Source organism: Syzygium oleosum, unplaced genomic scaffold (genome assembly GCF_021117445.2).
Source record: "Syzygium oleosum isolate NSW1041296 unplaced genomic scaffold, Sole_v2.1 Sole_v2.03, whole genome shotgun sequence".
Classification (NCBI taxonomy): Eukaryota; Viridiplantae; Streptophyta; class Magnoliopsida; order Myrtales; family Myrtaceae; genus Syzygium; species Syzygium oleosum.
This window is the reverse complement of record NW_026607487.1, coordinates 15,327,236-15,339,071: the sequence shown is the minus strand read 5'-3', so window position 1 is coordinate 15,339,071 and position 11,836 is coordinate 15,327,236. Positions and strand designations below refer to the sequence as shown.

General features: G+C 43.8%; 1 protein-coding gene across 1 annotated transcript; it reads right to left on the bottom strand.

Annotated features, from left to right (window-relative positions):
* Positions 1 to 7,922: 7,922 nt before the first annotated feature.
* LOC115671852 (putative F-box protein At2g19630) lies at positions 7,923 to 9,201 on the bottom strand. The gene has a single exon (XM_030593506.2). The coding sequence runs from the start codon at positions 9,178 to 9,180 to the stop codon at positions 7,957 to 7,959; it is 1,224 nt and encodes a 407-aa protein (XP_030449366.2). The 5' UTR covers positions 9,181 to 9,201; the 3' UTR covers positions 7,923 to 7,956.
* Between the last annotated feature and the right edge of the window lie 2,635 nt (positions 9,202 to 11,836).

Sequence of the window (11,836 nt, the reverse complement as noted above, 5' to 3'; positions counted from 1 at the left end):
TGTCTGAAGCTGAACAATGATGGATTGGCTCTTAACTTGAACAAGTACTAAAGTGTACTCATCTTCCTGCGAAGCCATGTCAGCAGTCGCTTGCCCGGGCTTCTAGTGCACTCGTGTTCATCCCTGGACTCCATTCGAGACCAATCTCTTCTCTGTCCATACCCCATGAGCGTTAAAGCTTTCAATCACCTCCCTCCATGCGCCTGGCATCCATCCTTCTCCCTTGAGGCCATCTAAGATTGCATGCTGCCCGAAATTCGGCAGCACCAGTGATTCTCGTTCCGACCTGCAGTACTATGTCTTTCTGATCACAGTTCGGGTTGTGTATAACCTCTGCAAATCTTCTACCATCAATTCGAATATGTTCCTTCCCTTCATCCGTGCTGGCACCAACTCAAACAGTCATTAGATACTTCCTCATCACCCCCTACATTACCCGCATCAGACCCTCCAACGCCCTCGCTGTTTGCAACAGCAGCAACATGAACATCCCCTAGAAACACATTACCCTCAGCTGCATCTCCAGCATCAGCTTCTCAGCTCTGCCGCTTCATCCTTGTGTAGTGCACAAACTCTTCATCCCCCGACACGATTGAATCATCATCTGATAAGGATAATGAATCATCGCTTTCGTCCGTCCGTTCATAATTTGGATCATCACTCTCATTGTCGCTATACCAATCATTACCCTAACCATTCGTATTAGGAACACTCTCGTCATCAATATCCTCATCATCGGCAATGTTTTTTTCCATAACATCTGGCATGAATTTTCCCTTGAACAAACACATCAATGGAAGCTTACCGCTGCTACTAGATCCTTCAAGTCCAACGCCCGATCTTCTGATCTTATCCAAACAGCCCCATCCTTCAAGCTCAATCCAGGAATCCGGTAAGACATTCTATCCGCTATAGATCCATAGGAGTTCACTAAGTTAATAAGGTAATCACATGTTATCCGGCGAGCCTCCACGTTTTTTGATGGTTTTTTTTTTGCTAAAAAAAATGCGAGTTTAAATATACAGTGAAATTGCCTCCATCTGGAAGCAAACAATATGAAAGAACAAAATCGATAAAAAGAAAAATGCGACAATTCATGGATCATATGTTGAAGCAACGATAGATGGAAGACGTGAGATTTCTTCAAGCAACGAAATAAGTGGAGGCGCACGCTAAATTATCGAATTGCATCTCTCTCTCTATAAATTAGATTTTGTTTCATGGCCCTAGACCGGGAAGACAGAGGCACCAGCTGAATTGCCGGACAACGTTGTTTTGATGAAGGGAGGGGAGGACAAAATGTCGTTTTTCTTGGGCTTGGTTGATCATTTTGGCTGACGAGGGTGGATGTCGTAGGCAACTCATCCTCCATTGGACAAATCAGACGTCGCATGCAAAGTCTAACGACAACTCTAACAGTAGCTGAATTTGTCCTTCTGATGAAAGTTGAGCGTTTTTTATGAGACGCAATTGGGGCCAAATTGTCCTCCCGGATGAAAGTTGAGGCCACTTTTTGATGAAAAACCCATTACGAGGAAGTACGAACATAAAATCTGATCTTTTAAGTAAAAAAGTCTATTTTGATTCCTCAAAACTTTAGTTGGTAGATTACATGAAAGATAAAAAGATTGAGAAATTGCCAATGTATTATGCGTACATGAGTTGCTTTTTCCTTGAAACCAACAATGCATACTGTAAGAGAGTTAACCTGTCTGCTTCTCAAACAGACACCGACACACACAAAAACACACACCATGATGGAGGGCAACATTTCCCAACTACAAGCAAGGCTGATGGGTATTTTTCACATGAAAGCTGCAAATTCAGAGAGCAAGATGTAAACTCTTAGACAAGTTATTCAAGGCTGATAGGTACATTTCACATGAAAGCTCCCAATTCAGAGAGCAAAATCTATGCTCTTACATATGCCACTCATTGAAGCAAAAAACAATGAGATTACGCGAGTTATCAGCCTGGATAGTTTGAAAACAATTCAAGTTTCAGTCACCTGGAGTCTCAATCTAGTTACAGGTTTATCGAAAGAGAGAGTCGACATCAAACTACAGGGTTCAGCTTCCATTTACAGAATCAAGTGATGTAGACAGTATAAAGAGAGTGATGGGGTTATATCCGAACCGAATCAGAACAATAACACAGATAATAGAAAATTTGATACACGAGTTTACCTAGGTTCACCCCAGAATAGGGCTACGTCCTGCAAAGAGATTCCACTATGATAGTTAGGTTTTACAACCACAACCACTCGTTACAATGATCTCTCATACAAGTACAATATATAGGACTTAAAATGGGCCAAAAGCACAAGCCTATCCGAATCCCTTTAATCCCACAACAAACAGGTTAGCTTAAAACATAAGCCAAAAAACCGATGTTGTTTCGGGGGCGTTGCCCCCGAGCCCCCGTCCGCTCACCGGGGAGCAGGGCCGCCGTCCGCTCACTGGGGAGCAGGGCCGCCGTCCGCTCACCGGGGAGCGGAACCCCCGCCCGCTGTCCAGTCAGCGGGACCCCCGTTTCGAGGGCGCTGCCCCCGAACCCTCGCATTCCGTGCGTAGGGGTCACATGTCATCGGATCATACTTCGGTTTCCCTAGGCTCATGTAGGCGTGCCCGGTATGAGAAACAAGAGTCCCCGAAGTATTCACCAACTCCAATAGGGAGAAATTGTAGAAACAATGGATGAACAAGTTGCAAATCAGAGCTCAGCCATATAGTTCAAGGACTAAATTGAACACATGCCAAAAGTTCAGGGACCACATTGAATAAATTGAAAATTCAAGGACCGCATTAAACGTTAGGCTAAAGTTGAAAGTTTATTCATTTCTAGTGACTCTATAAAATTCAGCTGAAAAGGAAATGTTTAAGCATGCCTATTTAGAGATTTTTTATTTTACAAAAGAATTATCCAAGGTATCCGATGAAACTTACTATTAAACGAAAGTTGAAAGTTCGTTCATTTCTAGTGACTCCATAAATGCTGCCACAAAGATTAACGAAAAAGAGATACACACGCCTCGATGGTAGTGAAATAGAGAGACACGAGATCCTTCGGCTTTCTCAAATTGTGCAATTTTGTCTCCGCATTTTTCTTTTAACAATCCAGTTTTACCACCCATTCATTAAGCAGATGTACTACTGCTTTCTTATGGTTATTACTTCATACATGGAGACAACCTTAGAGACTCCAAGAATAAAGGTGAAGAAGACGTTCCGACCCTATAAAAGCGGATTGTTCGACGGACTTCATGTTAAGTGTGACATCCTGATTTTTTGTGTTGTCTCATAATAGCGCTGAGAAAATCGTTACTGCTTTAGCCAAGAATTTTTTTCTTTAAAGGTTTTGAGTAAAGATTGATGGCTGTTGGATTAAGCAAGATAACAGGTGATTTGGGACCAGAAAAAAAAATCGTCCGAATATTCAGGAATTATTCTGTCTAAAAATCCACCCTTTTATATCAAAAGCTTTTCTCTCTCTTCATAACTTCTTCCTCATTTCTTCTTCTTCTCCTTTTCTTCTTCATCTTTACTTCTTATTCTCCTTCATCTTTGAACGTTTTGTGGCCGCGTAAGAGGAAAATCGGCTCGACTTCCTGCGATTTTCGACACGATCATCCTCTAGGCAAGTAGATTCTAATCCCTCGATTTCGTGTTCGTCTTTTCGCATGAGATGGATGGTTTTTGGTCTTTTATGATGGTTTTTGGGTTGAAAAGTTCGGAAAATTTTCGACTTTTTGGTTTCCCAAGAACGTACAAGTGTCGGGATATCGCGTGATGGCGACGGATCATTGAAAACGAGCTTGGATGGTTCAAACGAGACGTGCTAAGGTTGTGCGTAAGTTGGATGATGCAACTTTTCCTATGTTCGTTTGATTTTCTGGTTGCTTTTTGGTGTTATTCGGATGTCGAGATGACATGTGGTGAGGTTGGATGGTTGTACGGGTTGACGAGGGTGGCCGTGGCTTGGGCTGAGCCGAGTTGTTGGCCGGCAGTGGTGGTTGCAGAACAGAACAACTGTGCAGGGGCAGCCTTGCGGCGTGGGACGATGCCGACAGTGGCCGGGCTCTAAGCCGGTGGCGGCGGAAGCTCGTGTGGAAACAGTCGTGTGATGAGGATGGTTGATTAATCCTTTAAATTTCTTTTATTGTTCGTGGGCTAATTGTTTTCGCTTGAACTATTGACTAGTGCCATATTGTGTTATTGGCGACGTTGAAAGATAAAGGTGAGTGATAGACCATACGGTATGGTGATAAACGAGCATGACATGGCAATGGGTTTGGTACCTTGGTTAGTTGATACGTACTATAGGAGATTGTTACTGATCTTCGTTTTGTGATTCATCTGCACTTATTATATCATCATCGTGTGATAATGGATGGTGAGGATCGTCAGACGGGGGATCCCTGATGATGTCTCGACTGCATTTGCTTCATGTGCATTGTGTGATAATGAATGGTGAGGACCATCGGTCTACGCGCCGATGATGCCCCGCGAGAGTATCGGGATGCCCAAGTACGGAAGGCTTGGATGTCGTCGGTCTGCGCGCCGACGATGCCTCGGAGTGAGATGCCTGTGGTCGGTGTACCATAGAAGTCCGGCCTGTGGGCTGGAAGTTACCCGCACGGGTGGTCTACATGCCGATGAAACCGTGGTACGGGGGTGGATATTGGTGAGAGAACTGGATTAATAACTGGCATGCGACATGCATTGCATCCATTCATTGCATTTGCATTATTTCCCTCATAAATGATGTTTGCGTTTTGTTGTAATTTGATGATTCGTGTTGTCGATGTTTTAGATATCTAATTGCTAAGCCTTGTGCTTACTCCTGTTGTTATTTGTCTTTTCATATTCGTAGGCATGGCATCCCTTCCTCCCGTTACTTTTAGCACTCGATATAGAGCACCTGTAGATTTTACATACCATTGGAAGGATGTGACCTTTCATGAGTTTCCGAATGTTGGTTTGCGAAGTATGTGTCCACACTGTGGGTTGATGTAGGCTTGGCGCCAGGATTAGTTTCATACCGTTTCGTTGTTTTGTATATCCACTGCTAGGGACAGTTGTTGGGACCGCTTCCGTTCCTGGATACTGACTCAGGGTCGAATAGCGATCTTGACATGGAGGAGTAGATAGACGAGCAGATGGGTGACTTTTTGAGGTAGCACAGCCCGAGTGACGAACCTTTTTGAGAGGGTCGTTCAGGTGTTGGAGTAGTGGAGCGTTTGGGGGTTGCCAGGTAGATGAAGTAGTGTACCTATAACCTCCCAGGGGCGACTTTTCTTTTGAATTGTATATCTGTACAGTTAGTTCGTCTGTATCCTGACTCTAGACTTTGTGCATATGTATAAAAATGTATATACCAACGTGCGTTCATGTATGATTCTCAATAGAAGATGCATTACATACTTATTTTGTAATTATAATAGCTTCCGTGTGTGTATAGGGGTTAATAGACCCTTTTATCATTAGTGATGACGGATTGGGACGTCACATTAAGTCCGTCGTGGGACGACGATAACCACGCGACTTGAAGGGTTAATATTGATGGATTAGCAACATATTCAGCACCAAATCAATGGAAGTTCATACCACTCCTAGGTTCTCCCTAAGGATGCGCAAGTTTGCATTTAAGATTGTGCAACGAATCCAGAACATGCACGCTCTTTGCAAGAAATGCTCTCTTCCATGTTGCCTTTTATCACGGATATGCAAGAGATTCATGTCCTTCATGTTCTAGTTGAAAAATGATGGCATTGGACAATCTCATCTCGGCATAACTTACTTGGGAACCGCTAGGAAACAATATCCCGGCCTCGCAAGCAGTCCTCCTGAGGTGAGGTGGGGAATGCCATGAGGAGTTTTGAGGAGAAAATATTCAATGATATGATATTATCGTGTCATGATGTGACACGCATCTGCCTTAATCAAATCCTATTAGGAATTGACACGTGGAAAGCAATTTGAAATTAAATACGGGCAAATAGAAAGTCTGTCAGGGATACCACAAAAAAGACAACAAATCAATTACCCTGCCGGCTTCAATAAATGTCTCCAAAGTTAAAAATGGCCGCCAACTCACCCCTCCGACTTTCTCCACTCTATTACATTTAGAATCTCTTTGTCCTTTAATTAACTTTCTCGAATTCTTTGTCGTTCCTAAAGGTTTTGCACAGCAGAGAGGTGTGAAGGTTGAGCACTCCACTCCGATTCACACAGTGGAGAGGCCGATGCTCCGGTTCGCACAACAAAGAGGAGAGATGGCTAAGCACATCAGCAAAGGTTGAACGCAGCACTGCATTCCAGTTGGTGCAGTAGAGACGTGCGAAGGTTGAGCACACGTAGCATAGAGATGCGGAGGTTGAGTACAACACTCCACTTTAGTTCGCACAGCAGAGGATGCGGAGGTTGAGTGCAGCGAACGAGAGTGGAGTGCAGTGCTTCGCACTCTCTGCCATGCGAATAGGAGTAAAGCGCTCAACTTTCGCACCTCTCTACCGTATGAAACCTTTCAAGTTATCCTCATGAAATTATGAGGTAGAAGTTTTCATGGCTTTCTCTAATTTCATTTCTCCTTTAGAAACGGAAAAGATATGGAAAAAGTTAATGAAAGAGTGGGAACAAGTCCTAGTGAATTGCGGCCATTCAATTTCAAAGGCATCCGCCTTAATTAGATCCTATAAGAAATTGACACGCGGCAATCAATTTGAAATTAAATACGAGCAAATAGAAAGTCTATAGGGGATATCGCAAAAAGAAAACAAATCAATTACCCTGGCGGCTTTAATAAATGTCTCCAAATTTTTTTTTTTTATCTGTCCTATTCTAACTTTCAACCCATTTTCAGATTTTTGCCCTGCCTCTTGCAGGGCGTAGGAGTCGAAACCCACATCCAAAACTACACGTCCCCACCCTAAGCCCCCTGAAAAGGTGGAAATTCGAACTCCTCACCTCCCCTTTCCAAGTAGGAAGGGTGGCCATTGGAGCAAACCCCAATGGTTGTCTCCAAAGTTGAAATGGCCGCCATCTAACTCCTCCGACTTTCTCCACTCTTTTACGTTTAGAATCTTTGTCCTTTAATTAACTTTCTCGAATTCTTTGTCGTTCCTAAAGGTTTCGCACAGCAGAGAGGTGTGAAAGGATGAGCACTCCACTTCGATTCACACAGCAGAGAGGTCGATGCTCCGGCTCGCACAGCACAGAGATGCGGAGGTTGAGCGCAACACTCCACTTTAGTTTGCGCCGCAGAGAGATGCGGAGGTTGAGTGCAACGAGCGGGAGTGGAGTGCTTTGCACTCTTTGCCATGCGAATCGGAGTAGAGTGCTCAGCTTTCGCACATCTCTGCTGTATGAAACCTTTCAAAGTTATCCTTATAAAACATAGGGAAAAAGCTAATGAAAGGACACTGTTAAACATAAAAAAGAGTGAAAGAGTGGAGAGAGTCGGAGTGAATTGCGGCCATTCAATTTCAAAGCCATTTATTAAACCCGCACAATGTTATTTTTCAATTTGCCCTTATTTAATTTCAAATTGCTTGCCACGCGTCTGAATCTGACTAAGCATATGCATGCCACGTCAATGTCGCTGCATGAGGTAGTAGTATCATACTATAGAATATTTTCTCCGAGTTTTGTGATTCGGAGAGCGAGTTGAATGGAAGTCAATAAAGCAAGACGCACTAGAGATACTAGGAAGAGCAACATGTCCCACAAAAGAGGCAAATTCACACAGGAAAATGAAACCCCCTCCTCCATATTCCATGTCAAAGCAAGATTTCTTGATGCATAACATGAAATTTATTGCAAAATGCAGCAGCAAACACCTCAACGAGCCGAATACTTACAGCAGTTCATCTTCCAACTCCAAAACAATTTGCCATAGACTTCAGAATCAATGGCCATCAATGATTTGAACTTCAGGCCGTAAGAAATAGTCGGCTGGCTAGTTTCTACTCGAAAGACCTCCCAGCGGCAGTAAACTCTCCACATAATCAGAAAAAGTCAAAAGACAATATGCAGGAGACAGAGACATATCATGCTCAGGCAACCCGCAAATTTCACTCCTCCTAAAGCCGTTGGTCTTCAGATTGTAGTAAAACACGCACACAGGCTTCGATAAGGTTTGAGGTGCGAACAATAGTTCGCCGGAACGGACCATACCTGCCGGAAAAACTTGACAGTTCCCAACCATCTCCTTCCAACACCTGGGCAAGACAAAAACTCTCTTCTTCCAGATCTCCCGGTCGAAGTCCTCCAGGATCCATATATAAAACTTGGCACAAGACAGAGCAGTGTAACAATCCACTATGGCGAGGCGCCCCTCGAATTCGATGAGGAGCCCTTTGTGTCTGAATTCGTGGGCTCTGGCGGGAACCGTGATCATGCGAAAGCTCTCCATCCTAACGTCGAATGCCACCAGGTACATGTCCCCACTGCAGTCACGCGAGCTACTCCAAGCGGTGTAATAGACGACCCCATCGAAGCAGAACTCGCGATCCTTCTTATAATGGGGCGCACAGCCCTCGACCCGTCTCCACCTCTTCGTCCCCAAGGTGAGCACCCGTGGCTCCAGGATGTCCCTGCGATTGAGCCTTCCCTTGCTAATCACCCGTGTGCTCAAAACCTTGTGCTTCCTCTCGACAGGATCGTATCCGAAAGAGTGCGTCTGCTCAAAATACGACCAAGGAGCAGAACGCGCCGTTGTTCCGGGAATTCTGAAAGCCGCATGCTTCCCAGTGCTGGGATTGCAGATGTTGACATGACCACCGACTTCCCGGCAGATCAGGCCGTCGTGAGACTGCGAAACGTAAGGGCCAGTCCAGGCGCGGAGCAAGAAGTGAGGTGTAGCGATCTGGGGTTGACCGTTCCGAGGCTCAGATTGGTCGGCGGACAAGAGCCATAGGCCTCCTTCTCGGTGGTCGGCATGTGGGTCGGGGAAACTGACGAGGAGCTTCGGGCGAGTTGCCGAGTGAGCCAAATGGGAGTCGACGAAGCGAGGGTCGGAGATGAGGGAGCGCCAACGAGTGCAGACGCAACTGAAACGGCAGAGGGATTTGACGGGGAGTCTCTTCAGGATCTCGATCAACAGTTCTTCGGGTACGATCGTCGAATCATCGTTGTCGTCCCTCGTCCTGGAGGATTTCGTCCGGTCGGAGCGTTTCCTCATCTTCTGAGTTCTGCCATTTGGTTGGTGATGGTTTTAGGGTGATACAGATTTACTCCAATCTATCTCCCCCTCTTAAAATATAAGGAAAATAACAAAAATGGTATCTAAACTTTGGTCTAATATTAAATGTGGTCCAGGAACTTTTAATTTGTTCAATGTGATCCACGGATTTTCGTACATGTTCAATGAAAATGTTCGACATTGTCCTTTTACTAATTCAAGATCATGAACAATATTGAACATTTTTATATAGTTCATGGAATAAATTAAACATGTACCAAAAGTCCAAAGAACACATTGAATAAATTAAAAGTTGAGGGACCACATTGCACATTGTCGGGGACCACATTGAACAAATTAAAAGTTCAAGGACTACATTAAACATTATGCCAAAGTTCAAGACATATGTATCATTTTTCCTTAAAATTTATATACTTACAACCTCATATAATTAATAAGCAATGATAAAAAGAAATTTGTAAAAATTTGTGATTAGAAAAACCTACTTGATCAGACAAAGGAATGATGTCACTTGCTGAAAAATTCACAAGCCAATTAGTATATACATTATCTTCGTTATAGATGGTCGTGCAAGAAGAATTGTAATTTATTTTTGTCGGAAAGAAGAAGAATTGTAATTTGGATCACAAGTAAATTTTTTGTCTCGTGGTCCATCTCCGATGTTGTTATAAACATCTGATATCGAGTCATTTAATGCCTTATGATCGTTGTTGGTAATCTTTTAAACTCCAAAATATTTGCCGGGAAAAATTACCAAAAATCCCCGTAAACTTCCAGGTGATCCGTGTTCGCTCCCGAACTTTTGACCGTTACCGTTACACCGTTTGAGCCACCAAATGTGTTATTCCGTTTGCATCAGCCTAAAACATGGCGAAAGCTTTAGATTTTCTTGATTTTTGAGTCAAATCGCCTCTTTTTGCCTCCGAATACGATAAAACAAATTAAATTCCACTTGATAAACATAAAAACGTAAGGAGAAATAATTAGAAAAACAATATTAGGACGTAGTAATATCAATCAAAGAATAACTTCAGTACTAATAATATGGTTAACTCAGCCCTGTATGATCTAAACAGCTGATAAATGCTCTTTGATTGGGCCTCTGATCTTCTCCAACGCCATCGAAATTGCTCAGTTTAACATTTCTTCTCTGTAACAAGAAGCGCCAGCCTCATTCTCCTAGCATCGGCCTACTTGTCTGAAGCTGAACAATGATGGATTGGCTCTTAACTTGAACAAGTACTGAGGTACTCATCTTCCTGCAAAGCCATGTTGCAGTCGCTTGCCGAGGCTTCTAGTGCACTCGTGTTCTTCCCTGGACTCCCTTCGAGACCAATCTCTTCTCCGTCCGCACCCGATGAGCGTAAAAGCTTTCAATCGCCTCCCTCCATGTACCTGCCATCCATCCTTCTCCCTCGAGACCATTTAAGATTGCATGCCGCCTGAAATTCGGCAGCACCAGTGAATCTCGTTCCGACCTGCAACGATAGGTCTTCGTGGTCACCATTTGGGTTGTGTATGAGTCCCTCCCCTTCATCAGTGCTAGTACCAACTCACACGGTCATTAGATCCCTCCTCATTATCCCCTGCATTACCTGCATCATCAGACCGTCCAACGCCCTCGCCATTTGCAACAGCAGCAACATGAACATCCCCTGGAAACTCATTACCCTCAGCTGCATCTCCAGCATTAGCTTCTCGGCGCTGCCGCCTTAGCCATGTGTAGTGCACAAACTCTTCATCCCCCGACACAATTGAACCGTCACCTGATAAGGATAATGAATCGTCACTTTCGTCCGTCCGTTCATAAGTTGGATCATCACTCTCATTGTCACTATCCCAATCATTTCCCTAACCATTTGTATTAGGAACACTCTTGTTGTCACTATCCTCATTGTTGACACCTAAATTTTGGCGTATCATTTAGTGTAATTTGCATAGAAAATTAGGGATTAAATTTTTAACCCCTAAACAAAAATATTTAAATTGCATAAACATATAGTTTAGGTCCATTTAATTTAATTGCATTTTTTGCATCAGATAGCAGTGGCGAATGAGCTTAAAATTTCATCGAACGAGACTCGGCTCGCTCGGAAGGCAAGGGCCGGGAATTACAAGTCAAACGGGCTCGGTTGTTTTAATTTGAGCTTAATTCAGCCCATTATGCTTAATTAAATAAAAGCCCAAGATAAATCAGCCCATTTAAATTAAATTAAACCTAAGCCCAAGCCTAAGCCCATTAGGACTATAGAGCCCATCTAATTGACCTAGGTTAGCATTATATAAACATGTTTAGGTCAGATTTTTAGAAAAAAACAGAAAATCGTGAAGAGAGGCGGCCATACACACATTGACATTCACGGCTTCAATTCACACACAAAAAGCGAGAAAGAAAAATCAAAGAGAGGGAGAAAGTCAGAAAGCAAGAGTCAACAAAGAGAAAAAGGCAGCCACCACTGGTCGCTGTCTTGCCCTTGCCCGACGTGCCCAGCTCCTCATCAGCATCCCATCAAATTTCTGCTCTGGCGTTTGCTGTCCATCACGCTCAGATTTCCGGAGAACCTTCTTCGCGTCCAGCCCAGTTTCGCTGCCGTTGCTGCAGCTTCTTGCAATCTCGACGAGTTCTCCGACGTGT